Source organism: Chrysemys picta, chromosome 3, assembly GCF_011386835.1.
Source record: "Chrysemys picta bellii isolate R12L10 chromosome 3, ASM1138683v2, whole genome shotgun sequence".
In the NCBI taxonomy this organism is placed as follows: Eukaryota; Metazoa; Chordata; order Testudines; family Emydidae; genus Chrysemys; species Chrysemys picta.
The window spans coordinates 59,926,055-59,950,088 of NC_088793.1; the positions used below are offsets into that span (position 1 = coordinate 59,926,055).

General features: G+C 41.6%; 1 protein-coding gene across 1 annotated transcript in view; it reads right to left on the minus strand.

Annotated features, from left to right (window-relative positions):
• Positions 1 to 23,658, minus strand: part of SLC17A5 (solute carrier family 17 member 5) — a 40,953-nt gene extending 17,295 nt beyond the window's left edge. Inside the window, exons 1-8 of the mRNA XM_005312518.5 lie at positions 23,455 to 23,658; positions 14,640 to 14,836; positions 12,876 to 13,109; positions 12,154 to 12,241; positions 10,289 to 10,375; positions 8,576 to 8,694; positions 4,819 to 4,977; positions 266 to 398 (exon numbers count right to left, since the gene is read on the minus strand). Of these exons, the coding sequence (XP_005312575.1) occupies positions 266 to 398; positions 4,819 to 4,977; positions 8,576 to 8,694; positions 10,289 to 10,375; positions 12,154 to 12,241; positions 12,876 to 13,109; positions 14,640 to 14,836; positions 23,455 to 23,539 (1,102 nt within the window). The 5' untranslated portion in view covers positions 23,540 to 23,658. The remainder of the gene's footprint in view (positions 1 to 265; positions 399 to 4,818; positions 4,978 to 8,575; positions 8,695 to 10,288; positions 10,376 to 12,153; positions 12,242 to 12,875; positions 13,110 to 14,639; positions 14,837 to 23,454) is intronic.
• Positions 23,659 to 24,034: the final 376 nt, after the last annotated feature.

Consider the following 24,034-nt stretch of genomic DNA (forward strand, 5'->3'; position numbering starts at 1 on the left):
AAATAGCGTAATATTAATGATTAGTCCAGCAAGCAAACACATACATTTTGGTACAACTTCTGCATGTGCCCTGCAACTCTCGGAGATCACTACGATTACCAGCATTGAAGAACAGCACCCCACCCCAAACACACATATACTTGGACCGACGGCAGACCATTTGTAAGGAGTCAAACTCATGATGCCTAAGTTATCCCTAACAAGGCACCATTAAGTGTTCTAAACTGAAGAAAAAGCATGCACGTTATTCACCTAATTTACCTACCTATTAGGGTAAATGTTTTGCGCACGCAGACAGTGGACAAGTTCTGTTTGTCCCTTAAGTAATCAGCAATTTGACCAGACATGATTATACACAGCCAACACCCAAAATAAGGCAGTGCAGATAAAAATCCATTCTGGAGAGGAGATAAAAAGGTTAGGGTTATTTTAAGTTAAAATACCGAAACAAACATAAAATATTCGGAAAAAGCACTTGTGCTCCAGCGATAAGAAGATACTTCGCTCTACTAAAAATGTCAAGTGAGCCAACAGGATAGCCATCTGTTCTTTCATCAGATATCTGGTGATAAGGTAGGCAGATCATTAAATTTTTTACACAATTATTTTATTACATTTTAGAACGCATGAGTGCATGAATACTGCTCAGAGGCCACCACATACAGTTAGTCTGATCAGTATTCCGTTTAACAAAAATGGGGTTGGAAATAATTGTCAGATGAAAGCCAACAACTCAATTTAAGGGACAAAAGAGAAAAGAAGTAGAAAAACTCTATATAGTCAGGTTAACATACACCAAATGGCCAAGTCACAATTTTTAAGGCTAATAAAAATTTTGAAAGTTATATTAAACCTCATGGTTCAGAGTTTAATCCAATATCTATTAGAGAGCCACTTGAGACCTAATGTGGGCGGGTCAGATTATCGCAAATCTGCCTTTTGTGGGGTTTCTTATCCAGTATGGCAATTCCTACATCCTTGCAGGCCCTTACAGTGTTGCCACTAAACAAACTGCAACACACACATATTGACTTCCACAGAAGCAGGATTGGATCCTTAGTGTGCCCTTGTACTATTCCAAGTGGTTCATCTGATGTAGGAAATCTAAACTACTGAACTGTGTTATATGATTCCCAAATTAACTCAACCTTTTTGCCTTTTCATTTAACTTGAGGGCTGATTATCTGTAGTGGCAGGGTAAGTTGCTAGGCTTTGACTTAAAGAAGTGTTTGGATGTCCACTGGATGGGGGTACATCTCTTAGGCACAAAAATATTATGTTACTCATTAAATGTAAAATAAATCAGGGAAGAAGAGAAACTTCTGCATTACATTTAATTTTAAATTAGAGCTTATTGCTATATTTGAAAACTAAAGCACAAGTCTCATCCCAACAGGATTCCTCCTAATCAACACTCAAAAATGATGCCCATTGTTTTTTAAACTTCCGCTTTTCAGAAGAGCAATAAGTAAAAACACCTAAAATCAAGAGACAGTCTCAGCAATAAAGATCCCCCTTTTGAAGTGCCTTTCAAATACCTATCAGCATTTTAACAAATTCCCTTTTATTAGGTGGACAACTAATCTGATACCGGAATAGTGTTGAAACTATGTGGCAGCTTTGCATTTTAAATGTTAATGTAATTCCCAACGGAAAGTGTGGCAATAGGCTAAAACGACACTCTTATGCAAGTGATTTTTTTTTTTAAACGTCAAACATATGGCAGTCTGAAGTCAACTCGCTTTAAAAAACGCCAGGGATACAGGAAAGCTGCACTCAACACATTACTTGCTAACATTTAAGCAACAGTTTTATACAAAGTAGCAAAATTAAAGGCTGTGGTGGCAAACACCTCTGTCATGGGCTTGCTTGAACAGCTCCCGAGTCCTCTGATCCAATGGCCTGTGTTAAATAGGAAGGACACTAAGCTATGCTTTCCAAGCTCTTATTTAACTCTGAGCACCTCTGAATTTGTTCCCTGTTTACTTCTCCTGGCAAACTATTTCAGCTGTGATGCTGGAACTTTCTTCTTAATATAAGCATCGCAGTCAAGTGGCTTGGGCACCTACCTAGGAATCAGGACACCTGGGTGCTGAGCTCAGTCACTGACCTGCTGCGTGAATACGGGCAAGCCACTTCACCTGTTTCCCTTGGTCTGTCTCATCTGTTTAGATTCTGAGAGACATTTTTCAAAGGTGCTAGGCTCCCATTTGTGGCTTTGAAAATTTCCCTCTGTAAGCAAAGTAGGCCTCAAATCACAATTGGAACCTTTAGGTGCTACTGTAATACAAATAAATGAAATCTAAATCAAGGGTTCTCAACCTTTTTCTTTCTGAGGCCCCTCACAACAAGCTATAAAAACTCCATGGCACATCTGGGCCACAACAACTCATTTTCTGCATATAAAAGCCAGGGCCGGCGTTAGGGGGTAGCAAGCAGGGCAATTGCATGGGGGCCCCGCGAAATTAAGCTGCTCAGGCTTCGCCTTCAGCCCCAGCTGGTGGGGCTCAGGGCCCTGGGCTTCAGCACCATGCACTGGGGGTTTGGCTTTCTACCCTGGGCTCCAGCAAGTCTAACACTGGCCCTGCTTGGCAGCCCCCCAGGTGTCCCGGATCCCCAGTTGAGCACCACTGATCTAAACTATATTTTCCTTTTGTTCAACTTCAGCCAGTCAGTCTTGTTTTATGATGTGTCTAACTGTTTTCCCTCTCATATCATCCTCATTTAAGTATTTACATAGCATAAGCATGTTTCCCCCTTTCAGGCTAAATAATTTCAATTACTTTATAATTTTCTCTTATGTCCTGTCATCATATTCCTGAATTATGTTACATTTTTGGACTTGTAGCACAACTAAATCCTGTATTACAACAGTGATTTGTATTTTACTTCTGCTGAGGAGGAAAAAAGGAAAGGGAATACCATGTTTTAAAAGGGATCCCATCAGATTAAAAAACATTGCCTAGATTTCAAATAAAAGAGTTAAAACTAATTTAAGATTATAAGAACAGCCATACTGTACAGGTCAGACTAAGGCCTGGTCCCCACTAACCCCCCACTTTGGACTAAGGTACGCAAATTCAGCTAGGTTAATAACGTAGCTGAATTCGAAGTACCTTAGTCGGAACTTACCGCGGGTCCAGACGCGGCAGGGAGGCTCCCCCGTCGATGCCGCGTACTCCTCTCGCCGAGCTGGAGTACCGGCGTCGACGGCGAGCACTTCCGGGATCGATCCGGGATTGATTTATTGCGTCTAAACCAGACGCGATAAATCGATCCCAGAACATCGATTGCCTGCCGCCGGACCCTCCGGTAAGTGTAGACGTACCCTAATGGTCCATCTAGCCTCGTATCTTGTCTTCCAACAGTGGCCAGTGCTAGGTGCTTCAGAAGGAATGAACAGTTTCAAATACTATACCTGCACATCAACCCCAATATTTTTGGTTTTACCATTTCTCTCCCTTTTTTTTTTGGTTGCCAGGTGGAATACCCATCAACCCCTCTCCCCCCCCACCCCAAAAAAACCCCCTGCCAACTAGACAAACAAGAAAACCAATCCCACCTCAAAGAGAAACTGACTATGCTGGGGAAACCATGAAACCGACTGCACACAAAGCACTAACAAATGCACAACAAAAATAAACTCCAAAGAATTCAGAGAAAATGTATTTTCCCACCTACTCTTTCAGTTAAAGTAATCTTAGACGTTCTAGTAACAGGTAAAAAATTCCAACAGAAAAAGTGATTTGGTAGTAGGTGCCTAAGGTCCTACCAAATTCACAGTCCATTTTGGTCAATTTCAGAGTCATAGGATTTTAATAATCGTAAATTTCATGATTTCAGCTATTTAAACCTGAAATTTCATGGTGTTGTAATTGTAGGGGTCGTGACCTGAAAAAGGGATGTTATGGGGCCCACAAGGTTATTGTAGAGGGGGTTATGGTACTGCTGCTGGCAGCAGTGTTGCTTTCAGAGCGGGGCAGTTGGAGAGCAGCGACTGCTGGCCGGGAACCCAGCTCTGAAGGTGGTGCAGAAATAAGGGTGGCAATACTGCAACCCCCTGAAATAACCTTGCAACCTCCTTGCAATTCCCTTTTGGGTCAGGATCCCCAATGTGAGAAACGCTGGTCTCCCCTGTGAAATCTGTATAGTATAGGGTAAAAGCACACAAGAGACCAGATTTCATGGGGGGAGACCAGATTCCATGGTCTGTGATGAGTTTTTCATGACCATGAATTTGATAGGGCCCTATAGATGCCCCTTGAACCAAGTCCCTTGGCACAGAAAATATTACAGTGTAGACAGGATCTCAGATGTATCCATTTAGTCTCGGAGATACACATTTTATTAGCTGATACTTTACTATTTTCTAACTGCACTTGTAGCCTCTTCTTGTTCCTCAAATTCATGCCACTTTCAGTGCACTGATTCTTCCTTCTGGGCTAATAAGTAATGAGAAGTATTTATTTAGGAATTCTATTTTCTCCCCTTCCCTGTTCCACTGGGCTCCTACTTTGTTCTTTTCTTACATTTTTTTTTCCAGAACACAAACAAAAACAAAAAGAACAGTGCAGAGAGGAGACAGTGCAATTAAACAATGTTAGTAGCTATGGAATAATTTAATGGATATCAGCAGGAAAAATTCAATGTGTGGAGACTAGTGATGACAGGTCAATGACAATCTGGGGTAGAATCCAAGCTTCCCGACTGAGTACCCTGTTCTAAACACTAGACCATATCACCACTCTACTACACAGAGAAAAACTAAGTCATGAACTATAACCGGAAATGGATTGGAATATTTTCATTTTATCTCACCTCTTGTGCATCAAACCGCAAGATCTCCTTCATGTACGTAGGCAATAGTGTGAGAAGAGTGTAGAAAGTCCAGTTATAAGAAAAGTGTGCCACTACAATAGCCCAGAGTGGAATGGATTTCAGCATGGGTTCCCATGGTACAGACTTCTGAGTAGAAAGCTAGGAAAATGGAGGGGAATAATAAGGACAACTCCTAGGAATATTTATTCAAGATATTTTGAACCTTACCTAAATCTGATTATTTTGCATTCTGAAGAGCACATTCAAACTCAGCCCGAATCCTTAAATGTGTGTTCTTTATAGTTAATATAGTAACTGAACTAAACAAAACCTGACAAATTAGGAAGCAAATGGAAAGTCAGAAATCTATTATGGAGTCAATTATTAGGCCATATTTTTTGCCTTTTTATTTAAAAAGCTACTGCAGATGAAACCCTACCGAAACCAATAATACAAAAGTGGGTTTATTCCCTCAATTACTTTGGTATGTAGGTGTGACATTATCTGATTAAATTATGACCACGTAGATCGTTGCTACCACTGGTATACAAGTGCAACAAATCTTGTTCAAAATGTGGCATGTAAGAAGTCAATGGAAACGTTCTGATTCACTGAATATGATTATGCTATTTGTATGCATGTATCATTTTTGTAGCTGAAGTTAGGAATATTAACTATGTATTTCTAAGGTGTTTGCTTCTGGGTAACACCAACAAGGTGTTTAGCCAGCACATTGTTAAGGAACTATTCAAGTAGAATGGCCCATTAAAGAACACTTAACTTACAATGGAAGATGTCCATCTACTCTTAATGGACTCCCCCCATCACTAAGTGAAGTCATGCATGGACATGTGACTTGCCCACGTGACTCCAAACTCCATCTTTTACCTGTAATTTTCCACAGTAAGAACAATGGGATTCCCTTCCCTTGAGAGAAGTTATAAAAGGTGCCGGAAAGATCTCCATTTTGCCTCTTTCCTGCTCAAGCCTCTGGACTATGGACTTATACAAATGGGAGCATTCTAACCAAGGGATTGAGGACCTTCCAATGATTTGGAAGCTACCAGAGACTTGATTTAAGCCAACAGTTTATTCCATCACTGCTATAAGCCTGAAAGAAGAACGTTGCAATTATTGTATGTACTGGATTCCTTTAACCAATTTTAACTCTCTTTCTTTTTATAAATAAACCTTTAGATTTTAGATACTAAAGGATTGGCAACAGTGTGATTATTGTGTAAGATCTGAGTTATATATTGACCTGGGTGTGTGGCTGGTCCTTTGGGATCAGAAGAACCTTTTATTTGATGAAATTGGTTTTAAAGAACCACTCATCTTTAAGTCTAGTGTTTTTGGTAGTGATACAAGGACTGGAATGCCTAAGGAAACTGCTTTTCTGACTTCTTGTTAGCCAAGTGTGGTGAAACAGAAGTTTACTTTTGTTGCTGGTCTGGTATATCTTAGGGGAGAAAACCACCAGTTTTGGGGTGTGTAGGTGTGACATTATCTGATTAATCCTATTTCTCAGCAGTTTGTCCTGAATTTGGTGTCCATTTATTCTTTTGCGTAGAGACTGTCCGGTTTGGCCAATGTACATGGCAGAGGGGCATTGCTGGCACAGATCACATTGGTAGATGTGCAGGTGAATGAGCCCCTGAATAAATGGACACAAATCTGACATCAGGAATCATAACATTCGAAAACCAGTAGGAGAACACTTCAACTTCTCTGGTCACTCAGTAGCAGACTTAAAGGTGGCAATTTTGCAACAGAAAAGCTTCAAAAACAGACTCCAATGAGAAACTGCTGAACTTGAATTAATATGCAAACTAGATACCATTAATTTAGGCTTGAATAGAGACTGGGAATGGCGGAGTCATTACACAAATTGAATCTATTTCCCTATGTTAAACATCCTCACACCTCTTGTCAACTGTCTGAAATGAGCCATCTTGATTATCACTACAAGTTTTTTTTCTCCTGCTGATTATAGTTCATCTGAATTAATTAGCCTCTTAGAGTTGATATGGCTACTTCCACCTGTATGTTCTGTATGTATATATATCTCCTTACTATATGTTCCATTCTATGCATCTGAAGAAGTGGGCTGTAGCCCACAAAAGCTTATGTTCAAATAAATTTGTTAGTCTCTAAGGTGCCACAAGTACTCCTGTTCTTTTTATAATAACTCAATTACTCCCTCCTTACTATTATCAACAATTAGGGACTTAAAGTCACTCCTCAAACACATGTGAACTGAATCTCTCCTATTCTGAGATCTTGAGCAGTGAGAGCACCATAGACACTCAACGTATAATGCTTGCATGTCTTGTAGTTAATAATCATTTGAGTCCATTCATGTTCTGAATTATGTAAGTGTTCCTGTATGCACCCAAATCACTTATCAAAATGTGACATCATATGCCAACAGGCCTGTAGTGGAGTGGTTACCCGCTCCTGCCCTGCGGGGCTTGAAACAGCCCAGGAGAGGGGCTGGGGCAAGAAGCCTGGGCTGATTGGGGAAAGTAGGCTCAGCTGTGGCCATGCCCCAATCAGGCCCAGCTGACCCCTATAGGAGGCTCTGAGCCAGAAGCCCAGTAAGTCTCCCTCTGCTTGTAGAGGGAGAAGGGCCTGGCTGCAGGGACCTAAGCAAGACACCTAGATTGGGAGCAGGGGAGCTGGGAGCTCCGGCCTGGAAAGCCCCAGGCTACAGGCCTGACTATAGGCCGAATAGGTGCAGGGTTGCAACGGGGCAGCCCATGGGTAGGCAGAGGAAGCAGGTCCGAACCCCTTTGCCTGTGATGAGTGGCTTATACTGCAGTCTGCCTCAGTGAACGGGGGATAGATGGAGACTGGGCAGTAGCCAAAACTGAGGCGAAGTGGGGATAGCGGGTGGGAGTTCCCCTGGGAGAGGGAGACCCAGAACTTTGGGGGTACTGCCAGGGGGCAGCACCCAGTTAAAGGGGCACTGGGGTCCTGGGAGGGACATGGGGGCCAGCAGTGGCAGCAAGATACTGGCCTGAAGAGGGCACTCTAGAGGCTGAATGCTAATTCACCGAGGACAACCAGCAGGAGGCGCCGCCGGGGAGTCTGCGCACACTTACAAGGCCAAACAAAGCTTTTTTTAAAATGCCAAACATTGTGATTCCGGTATCTCAGGTCACTGATCTGCAAATAAGAGCTCCACTTTTTTTATTTTAAATCCATTTTAGTATGAAGTATTTTTGTCGATCACAGTATCTTTTATGCAAAATTAGACACAGAAGCAAACTCAATTTCTAGAGTCTGCATTTCCAAATAACTCTCTTTTAATTATACATCCCTACACTGTCCAGGCAGAAAAAGGTATGTTGTAATGCAAATCAATGCATTAACAGGAGACCCATGTTGCTAGAAAATGTGGATGGCATGCACCTGTGTATGTTGTCATACTGCATTCACCTTTTGGGGATATTTACAAAATGAACATGCATTCACATTACTTTTTGATTAAACATATTCAAGGGTAAACTTGCTTTCTTTTTACCAGGTATATCTCTTTTCATGACTAATGATTGTTTCTCACTGATCTAACAGTCCAGTATCTTAACATCCTTTGTTTTATTTGATTTTTTTATTATTATTAAAGTTTACTCAGTTGCTTCAGATTAAGAATGTTGATCTAAGCTTCAATTTTTCTTTCAACATTATGGCAGGTTTGTCCCTCAGTAGCTCCTACTCTTATTTAAATAAGAAAAGCTGCATCAAAGCTACATACCTGATCTTTGAGGGAAGAAAGAATATATTCCCTTTCAATGGGAGAGATTCTTCTGTGAGTTTCCGGAGTATCACTCACCAACCAGATCCAGAAGAGGAACCAGAATACTCCAAGTGCACCTTCCATTGAAAATAAATAAATAAAAGTTGCACATTAAATTGAAGAAAGCCCTGAGGTACTACACAGATACAAACACTTAGAACCACAAAGGGAGGAAATGATTCTCTCAAGCAAATAAAAATGGCATTAGAATATTTGGGCCAAACTCTATCCTCATACCAACAGTGCCTCAGCTGTAGGTGAGGACAGAGAATGACCTTAACATTTAGTGTGGGCAAGGATTCATATGAAGGACCTAGCATGGAGACATCTTCAAAGTGACCTTATTTGCAATAATGGTAAATAATGAATCTGTTATCAGTCCACTACATGGAACAGCTACAGGACAAGGTATCTGGAGGACACAGGAAGTAAGTAACATATACATATACAAAATTTTAATCTAAAAATTCACAAGATGCACAATTATGAAAAGCCCAAGTGATTGTGGTATATCTATTTTTTAAATATAAAAATAGTAAACTTGGGCTGTGTTAAAAATGTTATTTAACAACAATAATAAAACTGTCAGTAGCAGCAATAAATACTATACTATAAATTATGGAAAACCGTTTCTGTGGTGGAATACCAGATCACAGCAGTACTACTCAATTGTATTTGTTTTTATATAATAAAAATGGTCTTCTCTTTCCACTAGTTTATCCATGTTTTTCTGCTTTTAACCCTTTGTTTTGCTTGGAGGTTAGGGTTGGTTTTGTTTTTTAGGAACATGAAATCGGGAGCTATTTAATACTTCATAATTTATTCCTGGTCTCCTCTCTCAAATATAAGGTAGATTTGGAAGTAGGCCAGATGCAGGGGAAGGGTTGTGGAAAGCAGCAGTTGAACCTGTGGTGGTCATTTCAAATACATTCTCTCTTTCCTTGAGGTGTGTAAACTGAGCTGCTATCACCTTTTAAGATGTGATTCTCAGTAAGACGACATCATCTCACTTTTCAATGCACTCTTTAGTGAATCCCTAGCTCAACTCCTGTGGCTTTGCTAGTGAAATATTGTAAATGGAGAACACATGCAAGTTACTTTTGAGAAGGTCTTCAGATAAGAAGAGCATGTTAATTCCAGGGAAATTCAAGTCCTAGGTTTTTCTACATTGATTGACCTCAGAATATTTGATGGGTAATAGCATTTAGCCCAATTTAAGGGCAAATTTGCTTACTGAAGGCATAGTTTACAACCTCCTACAGGAATTTACCTTCTATTGAAAGCAGCAGTTTCTCTGAAGAATCAAGCAACAAAGGAAGCAATGTTTTAATGTTTTGGGAAGTCTGGATCAGAATAAAACAATAAACCTTATATTTCTCCTGGGAAATTTATATTTATTTTATATATATAAATATATAAAATATAATTAATTATATTTTCCTTCAGGTAGTCCTTGTGAATCACTGTTCTCGTAAAGCAGGGGAAAGTGCCTTTTAGATTTTCCATGACAGAAAATGTCTCTTCATCAGCAGCTTCAGAATATGGAAGAGCACATCTTTAGAAGTATTTGATCACTTATTTGCAATCCTAAGGTAAGAGGTGTCACAGAAATGCAAAAGGAAATCTTCACTAGAGGAGTACGTTTGGAATTTAAAAAACCCAAATACTTACCAAACATGTAGAATACATAAATCCAGTTCACGTAGTAGCAAATTAAGCCAGACAATGGAAGAGACACAACTGTTCCTAACTGTGCACCTAGAAGAAAAGAGTTTGTTTTTCCATTTACCAATACACATTTAAGTGGCATATGGGTTGATCCAAGAAAACATACAATGGCTGGAATTACTAGTTGGATTTTGTTGTTGCTGCTGTTGTTGATTTACCATAAAGAAGTGTGCAGATAAACATTTTTCACCACCACTAGAGGGCTGTCATTTCAGCTACTGGGAACAACAATGAAGTTCAACAGTAGTACTGTAACTGCTTTGATAGAATGAAAAAATGGAATTGCAAAGTCTCATAACATTCAACAATGAAAGATCTATGAAAGAGTGAGAAACACAGGGGAGTTCTTGGCCTATTACCAATCTCTGATAAACTGGGGGTTCCAAATGTGAAATGGAGGCATACTAAAAACACACTTCGACTCTGAAAAGTGACAGCATAAAAAGAAGGGCACTTTTTTTTAGTCAAAGATATGTTCCCTACAAATCTTCTGACTCACATCTACTGACTCCCACACTCAGTTTTTACTGCTCTTAACTGCTGATAGCCATGCAAAGGCAGCACAGCTATGACTGTGAAAGCTGGATAGTATTCCCATAATCAACAGAACTGTTAACTAGGTTCCATTTGTAGGGCCACCGTCTGCTCTCAGTTATGCAAGGCAAATCCTATTAACCTCAGTGGGATTGTGTAGGTAACAGAAGAATTTCATGTGCAAAGCTATTACTGGTGATGCTTCATGAGCAGGAAAGAACCTTTCTTGACTTTCCAATCCAAGATTCAGGTCGAGGAGACGGCAGTTAGGGGGGAAAAAAGCCATCATAGTGCTTGTAAACTAAGGAAATCTAACCTGGGAATCATTTAAACACAATCAGTACAGAACCTCAAAATGTCATTTTACAAAATCACTTTCCAAACCTAGTCTGAAACCAGCAGATATCACTGTGTTGATCTGTTGGTCAGACAGGTTCAAAAAGTCAGAACAGACTAAGGTGTCTGAACTGTATTCTGGCTGAAATAGGGCAATATGAAGAGATGTGATCAAGTTCACTTTGGGAGAAAGCTTCAACCACAAATTGGCTAATTAAACAAAACACAATGTTCACATAAAACACACATCAAAATAATAATTCCATGGATATTTAAATGGGAACTATATATTACATTAACATTAAGTGTTGACAAAAGAAAATAAGCCCAAAAATCACAGGACTGCTAAGAATGAAAACATGAGCAAAGAAGAAAAAAAGATTGTTCTCTGAATTTACATTTAAGATGTCTTATCCAGCATAGTTCCTGCCCACTGAACAGGGTTTGGAATGGATAGACTGATTCTCCTCTCACTTATATACCTAGCTTATGCCATTGTAACTTTATTAACTTTTTTGGACTCTATTGGCTCTCAAAAATTCTCTTTTTACTCTTGCCTGTGACTATCTTTCCTCCTTGGTTTCTAAGTGTTTTAGTTTATTTACTATACAGCATCTTTGCAGCATAATTTTCAGTAATTTGTTGCACCATTGTATATAACATAACTCCGTCAGAGTGTTTTAGGACCACAGAGACAAATTGTACTGCACTGCACTTTCATGTGTGGAGCAGATAGTAAGGAGAGTCTTTATCTTGTTATTATGGGCTATTTTTCTAAGTCATTATCCTGAAGAGACATTTGAGAACAGACACTGAAACAGTAAACAATAGCTTGCAGGGTAAATTATGTTTTTAACTAGATACATGAATAGTTTTTAAAAGTGTTAATAGACTAAACATAATCCTGTTATCAATCTGGACAGTTCATTCTCTTTCACCTGCATATGAAATGCTAAGGAGCTTGCTGCGTTCCAGTGGTGGAGCCCAAGACGACCACATGGCATGCATAGCAGGAAAGGTGACACCCTGGAAAACAATTTTTTATTCTGTTGAAATATATGGTAATTCCAGAATTATCTACTCAAACTTTCATGTGTCATATACTTCAGAACAGCAGCACAACCTATTAGTCTCATGAATCAACGAGAAGCTGTTTGACAAAAAATGCACATGGGCAGTTAGGCAGAATTAATCTTTTGCTTGCAAATATGCCTTGTGCATGAAGAGGATGCAAAAGAACAAATAAAATACCTCTTTTTAACTCTTGATTTCCCATATGCTAGACAGGGGTTCTCAAACTTCATTGTACTGCAACCGCCTTCTGACAACAAAAATTACTACACAACTCCACAAGGGGGGGGGGGTAGGGCCGAAGCCTAAGCCCGCCCAAGCCCCGCCGCCTGGGCAGGGGGGCCAAATCCAAATCCCAAGAGCTTCAGCCCGAGGCAGGAGGCCTGTAACCTGAAGCCCTTGGGCTTCGGCCCTGGGCAGCCGGGCTCAGCCTTCAGCCCCAGCCAGGCTAACACCAGCCCTGGCGACCCCATTAAAATAGGGTCCTGACCCACAGTTTGAGAACTGCTGTGCTAGAAGAACAAAACTATTTTGATACAGGAAATTACTCCAATTTGGATTAAGGATAATACAAGACAATGTGGTGTACCTCTCCGAGCCCCTCCAAGACTCTGACTGCTATGAGGTATCCAACCCCCAAGTCTGCCGCTAAGGGGGTGAACAGAGTGAAGACAGCGGTACCCAGGATGCCAAACCCCAGCAACAGCTTCGCTCCTATTTTACGTGCAAAATATCCACCAGGAATCTGAGTAATGATGTAGCCGTAGAAAAAGGAACCAAGGATCCATCCTTGAGTATCCGCATCCCAAGAATACTTTTTCCCCTGAGGAAGGAAAATAGAAAAAGACTTAACTAGAATTCTTTCTGCATCATGCAATACTAATGTCAGACAAAGAATGTAATTAAACCATGGTTCATTATTTAGTCCTGATGGCTAAACTTTGAGGGTCTCACTGCATTTCATCTTGGCTTTTACTCACTTGGCCTTTACTTAGGCAGATAGTTTTTGGAATAGGCATAGCCTGATGCAAGCCAAAATGCAAAGAGAAAGAAGAAAAGGAAAGTAGAGGTGAGACGAAAAGATTATTTGGGGCAGGATAAGCAGTAGATGGAAAAGCAGACAAATGTATACGGGAGCAGCAAGGTTATGGAAAGGAGAATGTTGTGATTACATTAAATTCAAGAAGAGACAGGGATGCACTAGTGGGTGAGAGAGAGATCAGAGTAATCGCATGGGCAGACAACCTTAGTAGAAGACTGGAGGACAGAGTGGTAAAAGAAGAGATCAGAGAGGCGAAGTTTTCAATTATAAAGGTAAGAGATAGAAGGGCACTGACAGATGCAGAGGTGGTGGTTTTGGAGAGCATGAGACATAGAAGTTCTGAATCATCATTAATTATTTTCTGAGAATCCAAGTGTGTGTCAGGCACTTCACATGATCAAGGAGGGATCTGGTCCCTGCCCCCTGCCCCAAACAGCTTCTTCTAAATCCAGACACAACTCAACAAGCAAGTCCTAAATGAGCCAAAAAGGTGAGTCAGGATGAGTTTTACACTAATAAGATGCATAGTTGTCAGTTAAGACATGCACACATTTTCATGGGCACTCAACTTTTTTATTTTTTTAAATCATCAACTCATTTCTCATAGGCAGTATGACAAAGATTCTAGGAAGAGCTTCAGTGAAGAGAGATGGCTTTGCAAATCGGTTTTCCAGGGGAGAATGGAAAAAAGAGTAGGAAACAGAAAGGAAAAATCAATGTGTTTGTTAGAAATAGATCAGAGAAGGTAGTTTCAAAGGTCAGAGAGAGGGGAGGAAAGAAAGAGGATGGATATGAAGGACCAACCAGAATTGTGAGAGAGATCACAAGTGAGGGGATAAAGAATATTATATATGCAGTAAAGATATAATGAAACATGTCCCTTTCATTACAACAAAATTTCATACCAAGTCAAGACTATGAAAAACAGATGTAACTTAATATGGCAGAGACACGGAATTCTCAATTGCTCTGACGCAGATACAACAACAGGAAATGTCCACTTCACACATACAATTCAGAGTGAGTCATATTAGATCTACAAGGTCAGTGTAGCCATTTTGCTAAGTACAATTTAGAAAGGATGTAATACAGTCTGTCCATTAGGACAGCGCATTATTCACCTAAGGTCTCAGAATAACTCTAAAAGAGCCAATCTATATTCTGAGAAGGTCTGTTGGTAAAAAAACAAATAAAACAGTGCACCGCTCCTCTACTGTTAATAGAGCAGTTAAAAATGAAACATCAAACTCAATCGCAGCATGCTGTTGAAAATAACATCACCTATTTTAGAAAATATATATTAAATCCTACCGTTGTATTCCGAGGTATGTTTAGGGCTGAAGAATGTTCTGGACACACTTTGGAAGTTGTATTCTTTGCTAAACTTGTATTAGGTTCTACCATGTCTACAAGAGCAACACTTAGATTCACACGTAACGCATACAACAGGAAGAATCCAAAAAAGGCCAGTAATGCTAAATTGTAGCGAGCGGAGCAGCACGTAGGCACTGAAACAAGAAATTTTTAAAAGTTAGATGCTGCAAAAAAGGATAAAAAGCATTTTGGTCAGTATAACAGATATTTATGTATAAAAAGTGAGAAAACAAGTTTATTTACCCTGAAAAACATATTTTAGATATTGAGTGACTCAGTGGGAGTGGGAAGAAAAGTTTTTGATCTAGTTCCCTGCGGACATGCAAATCATACAAGTGTAGCAACTCTCCCAAACATATTGGCAGTTAAGAGCATATATACCTATTGGTCAAAGGGCTGATCCTCAAGCATAAATGTAGTGCATGATTTTTACAAAGGGGATTTAACAGTATGGTTACAAAGGTTTCAAGAGGTCTTCTGAAACATGGTTATTCAAAATGAAACTTCACAATAAAAATTAAAAAAAAAACAAGATTAGTGGCAGGTATGTTATACACTTGAAAATGCGTGCAGTAGCCTGCTTCCCTTTGTGACTTAAGAGATTCTCCTAAGGTGATGCTATAGAATGCCCACCATGGGGTTCCATGTTTGTCACATCTCTATAGCTTCCAGGACAAATTTTGTTCTGGATGTTACTCTATAACAAGATGAGATTTCTAACTCTCCAATGAACTCAGCCTTAGATCTGGAAGTCAAGCGGGTTCTGCGTTTCACATCATCAGCACGAATATAGATTCTGTAGATAGAACATGGCATCATCAACAGAATTGAAAATGTGAGCCATGAAAGTCCAGCTCACATTCTCAATGCTGATGGGACTGAAGAGCAGTAAAAATGTATCTTTTGGCTCAGTAAAGTGACTAGATCTGATTGCTACACCTGGAAAAGAAAAATCTTGCCCTCTCCTTTACAGCTAGCGAGATCTCTCCAGCAGCTCAAATAGTGCAACTCCTATACACTCAGCGTTAGATAAAAGAATGTTTTGGCTCTGTACACTATGGAAATTGGGGACTACTCACCTTCCTTAAGCCAGACAGATACTCCTAGGGGAATTCTGAGCTACTGCGTGCATACACAATTAATGAGCTGTGCATATTTTTATTTTTTTGTGCAGGAAAAAGCTTCTGCTGAAATGTTGATGCAGTTCCGCCTTATGCCCACCTGGGGGCGCTGTGGCACAAGAACAAAGTAGCAGCTCCCAGCAGAAAATAACTTCTGCAGTTCTGCCCTTTGCCCATCTGAGGGCACTATGGTGATAGAACAGAGCAGCAGCTCCTGGCCAGCTAGGGAAGAGAAAGGGCCTGCCCTCATCACAGCACCTGTCAGGCCAGGTCAAGAGATGGGGGCTATGGGGAGAGAGACAGCGTGGGGTGTTGGGGGGGGGGGTGTCAGACAGGGGCTTATAAGGGCTAGTGGGGGAGGACAGACTGGGCAGGGGCTGAATGGCAATGGAGGCGCATGGCCAAATGGTGACAGAGGAAGGGGTGCAGAGCTACATAAAGACAGGGTGACTAAGTGGGGGAACAGAGACACATGGGGACAAAATGAGGGGGTACAGGGACAGGGGGTGGCTGAGTAGGGGCATAGAGACACATGGGGAAGAGGTTCAGGGCCACATGGGGATGCAGGGGTATCTGAGTGGGGGTGGAGGGACACATATGGACAGGTGGTACAAGGAAACACGGAGGTGCAGGAACACATGGGGACCGGGACTGATGTGCCTGACTGAATGGGAGAGGCTAGGGATCAGCCAGCATGGGGGAAGGCCCCTAACAATCCCTCCCTGCCCCCACAAAAACCTGTTCCATATTTTTCCCACCCATACCCAACAACCCTACAAGTTCACACCCCAGGCTCTTTCCCAGCAATTTACTTCCCTCTCCCATAGCTCCTGATTCCTCCAAGCCTTTGCACTGCTTCTGAGAGGTGCGGGAAATATGGCTCTGTATTGTAGTTTAAATGAATTATTACTCAGAGTTTTGAATTTGTGACGTTGTGCAGTCTATATGGTTTTATAAAAACTTGATAATAAGTCAATATAATGTAACTGAGATAGTTTTAGAGAAAATACGGTAATAAGTGAATGTAAGTAACTGGGATATGCCTCACGCAAAAGGTCTCTTGTAAGGTATCATTACAAAGCTTATAATCTACTGAGTGTGATCATCTGATTTGTATAAATGTACCACTCTTGTATCTAAAACTAGAAATATAAAATGTAACTCTGAGGGCCTATTGTAATCGTGTAAAGTGTGGACCATTAATGATGGTTTGGAATCTTGATGACTCCCATTGTCTGCAGATGGCTGTATTTACCTGTGAGTCTTCCTGTATATGTGTGTGCTGGCAAGTGAGTAATGAAGTCTTGCAGTGACATGTGATCATGTCACCTGAACTGGAATCCAGCTTTAACCTGGTGCTTTTCCAGTGAGGGGGGGTGGAAACCCAGAGAGACAAAGGATTCCCGCCTTATGCAAAAGATATATAAAGGGGGGGAAGAGAAGAGAGAGAGAAGCCATCATGAAGAATCCCCTAGCTACCACCTGAGCTGCAACAAGAGCTGTACCAGGGGAAAGAATTGGGCCCAGGCCTGGAAGGTGTCCAGTCTGAGAAAAACTTACTGAAACATCTCTGAGGGTGAGATTATCTGTATTTAGTTTGATTAGGCATAGATTTGCGCATTTTATTTTATTTTGCTTGGTGACTTACTTTGTTCTGTCGGTTACTACTTTGAACCACTTAAATCCTACTGTCTGTATTTAATAAAATCACTTTTTATTTAGTAATTTACTCAGAGTATGTATTAATACCTGGGGGAGCAAACAACTGTGCATATCTCTCTATCAGTGTTATAGAGGGCGAACAATTTATGAGTTTGCCTTGCATAAGCTTTATGCAGGGTAAAACGGATTTATCTGGGTTTAGACCCCATTGGGAGTTGGGCATCTGAGTGCTAAAGACAAGCTGTGAGCTGTTTTCAGGTAAACTTGCAGCTTTGGGACAGGAGATTCAGATCCTGGGTCTGTGTCTGGAGCCAGACGGGAGTGTCTGGCTCAGCAAGACAGGGTGCTGGAGTCCTGAGCTGGCAGGGAAAACAGAAGCAGGGGTAGTCTTTGCACATCGGGTGGCAGCTCCCAAGGGGGTTTCTGTGATCCAACCCGTCACACACACCCCAGGCTCTTTCCCAGCAATTTACTTCCCTCTCCCATAGCTCCTGATTCCTCCAAGCCTTTGCACTGCTTCTGAGAGGTGCAGGAAATATGGCTCTGTATTGTAGTTTAAATGAATTATTACTCAGAGTTTTGAATTAATATGCCTAGTAAGGACTCTATTTGTCAAAAATTTTTTCCTGAATCTTTTTTGTTGACTGTATTGTTACAAAAATAATTAAAACTAGTGTGATTATATGGTGTTATTTTGACAAATAAAATATGCAAAATTTTAAAATAGTGTGCAGAATTTTTAATTTTTTGGCAGCACAGAATTCCCCCAGGAGTAGACAGACCAAATGATATAGTTATAAATATGAGAACATCTCCAATTAATAGTTATTAGATTAAATATTCTAGCTTTATTAGTATATATTTAATATAATAAAAATATTTCATACTATATTTTAAAATATTCAATTTCAATATACCTGGCAATTTGATTTTTAAAATAAATCTAATATTCACGCTCTCATTTTGTTCTGAGAACATTTGCTAAGTAGGCTAACTGCCTGGGTGTATTTATGAAATGTGACTTAGAAATGAACTTGAACAAGTCCAGCTGATTCCCCAGCTCTAGGGGAAAGGGTTCCTGATGAAAGCAGAACTTGCTGGAGACCATACAAATCAGAAAACAGCAAGTGCATTGGATATCTGAGCCAGAGATGCTTTGCTGCCTTTTGAAAAATAGGTAGGGCTAAGAGAGGAACTTTACCAGCTCCTAAGGGAAAGGGACACTGAGTCTTCGATTGAGCTGGACACAAATTTGAGCTGAATCAAGTGACTGACGCTGAGACACCAATTCCAGCATTTGGCATCAGCAGCCAAAGCAAGCAGGAAAGCTGGTTCTTGTCCCTGTGGAAGACTGGTGGACTTGGATCCCATGATGGACAACTACCAGGACGCTGAAGAGGACACCATGGCTCTGACGGTTCATGACACCAATACCAGCAAGGTAGCAGAATGACCAAAGATGAGCTGAACCCCAAAAAAGGAACCTGAGAAGCCAGGCCTCTCCCAGAAGCCCCACTCCACCCCGATCCCTCTCTCCCCCATCCAGGTGTCCCCCCCCTCACCCCACCTAACCCCCCCGACACTTTTCTTCCCAGCAATCCCACCACCACCATCAGTCAGAACCGCTCCTTTCCCTCCTGGGTTCCCCACCACCACCAGCAGCCTGACCTGACAGGTTTATTTTTTCCATTTGTAGCTTACAAATTTTAAAAAAATCACCAGCACCCTACAACTGGCAATGCAGAAAATTGGCCAGGTAGTCAGGTGCCTTGTGCAAGTGCAACCAGTGTACAATGGTTAATTCAGGTCTGCTACACACCGTGGACCCTTGCTTTGTGAGGATTCCATGCCTGGTAGCAGGCAACCCATAGGATTCCCTGTGATGGGGATCCTTCCCACACTGGAAGGCAGAACATTAGTAGTGGACGTGTTAGTGAAGTCTCAGGGGCGGGATAGCAGTTGAGGAGCAGCTCTGAAGCCTGCGCATATATATTAAGTTGCAATAACTGTACTAGGGCAAGCTGCGGCTCTAGTGTAGAGGAGTCCTAAAAAACAAGTGGCCCGAGTGGGAGCATGTGTGGAAATTACAGGGATTCTTAAAAGCAAACACTGAATCTTTGGCCTTCTGGAGTTGGCCCTACACCTAACTCCTGGCTAGTCAAGCTATAATCCAATCTGTACTTTCCCAATTTGTCGTTTATTTTAAGGTGAAAGCAATACCTGTTCTACATAGTTTGATTCCCAAACATGGACAAGTTGTAGTTAGAAAAATAAGATTTTAAGACTCCAGACAATGCAACAAAAATACTCTCTCAATTTATGAACTGGACAACTACAGTAATAACAGCGCTAGACACAAAACAGCTGATAAATGCTGAGATAAAAGACAAGAATGAATACAATTTAAAGCATTCCCATGACAAGAAAACACATTCAAACAAGTATTTTTTGGTAAGAAATCCAGAAGAGACAACATTTGTGAACAACTGAATTATGGACCAACTAAAAACATATCTGATACAGGGTAGAATAAATGTTAAGAATGAATTCTAAGATATACATCTAACACAGTAAGTCAAACTTATGCCTCCTGCCAAAATCACTAACATTCAAAATCATGGCCACTAGGCCAGAACACGGATTAATCAATCAGAGAGAATGGGGAATACAGGTAAGAGTTGAAAAATCAACTGTTGTGTGCCTAAACCTTCAAAGCAACATTTGCAGTATTAAAGGTAAAAGAGGAAGATCAGGAACTGCACACCTGCTTACTCAAAAGCAATGGATTATAGTAGTCAATAACTAAAATTATACAATGAGCATGACACAAGGAGAAAATAATCTTCTCTGCAGACATACCAGAGTGTACACTGCTTCGTGGGCAGCGTTTAGTGTATTATAAGACAGGCTCATCAAAGAAATCTGAAAACACACCAGGGAAATATAATGCTACGTTGCTAGAGGAATCTGAACGGATGCCCGATTTTATAGATAGAAGTTTCAAGGAGTTTAAAAAAAAAAAAAAAGGATTATGCTGAATTTGTAAAAGGTTGTAGGACAATGGGATTTCCACTACTGAGCTAAGTCTGGAGCTAATGGAAATTTTACCAACAGTGCACATGAAATGTAAGTGTAGATTGGTAACCACCACCTCAAAATGCTGTGCCGGTGTATACTGATCACTTCTTTTTCTGCATATATTAAAAATTTAAATACAAAAGCAAAATCTAAAACTTCAGTGCAAAAGATAAACACAGGTCCATCTTTACCAGGATGTGATAATTCTGAAAATCTTGTTTCTAAACAGTATTTGAGAGAGGCACATCTCATTTTTAAGTGAGATCAAGGGGTACAATTGAAATGTATTGGGTATTTAAAAAATAATTCTTCAGGAAGTTCTCAGTGTGCAAAACAAGTCAAGCAACTTTATCCTCTCTCAAGTTGCTTTGGAAGCAATAGGTTCTTAATATAAATTGATCGATCATGACAGTTTCCAAAGAATGAGTACAATTATGGCTAAATCTGTTTAGACATCATGGTTAATAGAAAGGTTAAACAAATGAAGCTTCACATTTTTATGATCTAAAACTCCCTTGGAAATGTAGATTAATTGGAATTTCTATTACTCTTCCTTTAGAAATAAAGTCTGGAAAACGAATGCACTATACAAAAATCTAATCAGAATATGACTCCACCATACAGTTTTAAGTTGTAAACTTCTCACCATATATTTTGCTTAATGCATCTACCTATTGATCTATATGTTATTTGAGAATGCTCGATCAGTCAAAGTACAGAAAGCTCCAGATTTACTTTTTTAAGATAGATCTCACTCTCCTCCCACCTTTTAAAATGATTATGAATAGGAAGAAGGCCACTGCAGGGTCCAACACAGTCAGACACAAGGTTCAATTCCTTACCTTGAACAGTGCCTTCTGCTCGTACTTCTGTTGCTTTCAAAAACATGCTTTCCTGTCTTTCTGTTAGAACTGTAAATAGTCTTCCACCCCCCGCTTTCTTTTTTTCCCTTTTTTTTTATTATTAAGACAAAGTCTGTACTGAAAGTTCCCTGATACTGTACTTTTGCAGTTTAAGGATGTTGTTCTCTTGTATTTGTTCTTGTGGCCACTCAAACTAGAGCATGGCACATTGTGCAATCTTAAGAATGTATTGCTTTAACAACTGACAAATAGAAAGCCGCAGTGGCGTTCGTGGGAGCACCAGACATCATGCCTTCTTCCACACACCCCTTATGGGTGGAACCACCATCACCCCTTGTTCCCCAGAAGCTGTAAAGCAACTACCAATCCTCCTTACAACTAACTTCTACCATGACTACTGTGGAACACTGTCAGCTAATAATAGTTTAGGCAGAAAAAAGTGTTAGGACTCTTCATTTGCCTCAATTAGTAAGCAAACCTATGCCTCCCCCACCTATATATCTACTTTGTACTTACAGGTTGTCTACACAGCTCAGCTATTAAAAGACATGGTTGTATTAGTATTACTATAACTGTTTCAAAAATCCCTTTAGTTTGTTTTAAAAATCAAAGATATTTAAAAATGTTCAAAACTGGAACATTGATTTTTGTCAAAATCAAATGTTTTGTTCAACCCAAAACAATTTTTCTTCCACTTTCTGAAACTGCCAACAAACTGAAAAAATCTATTTTTTTGCCCAGTTCTGTTAACTTCCTCTTCTCTTGAAATCCATTTGCTCGCTTTTCCTACCAGTTAGTGTTTAGGTCAAGACCTGATCCTGCAAAGACTTAACTTTAAATCAACAGGACCACCCTTGTACTTAAAATTATGCACATGTTTAAGGGTACGCAATCGATTTATCCAGGATTGATATATTGCATCTCATTAAGACGCGATATATCGATCCCCGAATGCGCTCACCGTCGACTCCGGAACTCCACCAGAGCGAGCGGCAGTAGCGCAGTCGATGGGGGAGCCATGGCCATCGATCCCGCGCTGTGTGGACCCCAGGTAATTCGATCTAAGATACTTCGACTTCAACTACGCTATTCGCGTAGCTGAAGTTGCATTTCTTAGATCAATCCCCCCCCCAGTGTAGACCAGTCCTAAGTCTGTACAGGATCAGGGTCCAAGATTGTATACTCTTTGGAATAGAGACGGTCTTGTACCATTTACTCGTACAATGCATAACACAAAGGCTGGGGCCTCTAGTGTGCTGTGGTAATATTCATTTTAAATAAAAATGAGAAATAATAATGAAAATGTGCCTCAAAAGGTCAGAACTGATTTATTTCTCTTGCCTCATTCTTTAAAATGACCTGTGTTTTAGAGTTTCCTCTGCCCTATTGATTTTTCTTCACCTGTATGCACAACTCACAACACAATGCTCCCATAGCAACTAGTTAATAGTGCATAAAGGACCACAGATTTAGATGAAGATTAAAATACCGAGTGGAGAAATGCTCAAACCTTTACAAAGATTTGGGACACCGTGGAAAATTTCAGTTCCCTGAAACTGGCTTTACAGAGCACGGACCCCACGTGATCCAGGACGTTCATCCATCCCCGTGATCATCCGTGTAGCCGGGAGGAGGTTTAGAAGAGGAGCCCCACTCCGCAAAGACTCCTGATCCGGGCAGAGCGCCTCGCAATACCCTGAAGCGCCCAGCCCGGAACACCCAGGCCAGCCGCGAGAGGACGCCCTGTCCCGGTGCACTGGGGCTGGGAGAGGGGACAGGGCATCCCAGCGGCGGTTCTCAGGAGTGCAGGGGCCGGCACAGCAGGCTCAGAGGGACCCCTCAGTCCCTGCCAGGAGCGCTGGGCTCGCAGCCCCGCTGGGCCAAGCTGCTCCCGCTGCCACAGCCTTGCCGGGGCGCTCTGACCCCTGCACCCCGCCCGCCCTGGGGTGCCCGCTCCATAGCAACGCGGGGGGGGGGGGCGGCTCGCCCGGGGCAGCTGCTGGCCCATCCCTCCGCCCCGGCTCTCACCTGTGCCCGGCTGGGACTCGCCCAGCAGCGGGGTGCGGTCCGCCCCGTCTTCGGGCTCCTCCTCGCGGCCCGCCGGGGCCTGCATCGCGCCCAGCGTCAGCCCGCCCGTAGCCACCGCGAAGCGGACCCACGTCCCGGCCAGGGCTCTGCAGCCAGCCCGGCGCGGCCAAGGTGGGCTAGGGGCGGGCGGCAGCGGCCACGTGACTGCAGCCGGGCGGAAGCTGCCTCCGCCGCGGCGCCGCCCGGCCCTGAGCTAGCCCTCAGCCGCCATCTTTGGTGCTGGCAGCGACTCGGGTTGGGGCTGACAGAGTCTCTCCCCCTGAGCGTGGGGAGGATTGTGCTGCATCCATCTCACTCACACCATTTGCAAGTCTCTCCTCTTCAGGCCCACGTGAAAGTGGTGTGTGTGTGTGTGTGGGGGGGGATTAGGCTGAAATTTCCAAAACACCCCTATATTTACATGCACCAAGGGGCCCAAATCCCAGCCCCTTCTGACCTGCGGACACGGATCACAGGACCCCCCCCCCCCCCATCTGACTTCAGTTGCAGACAGACATTTAACTTCTCTGTTTTATTGCTT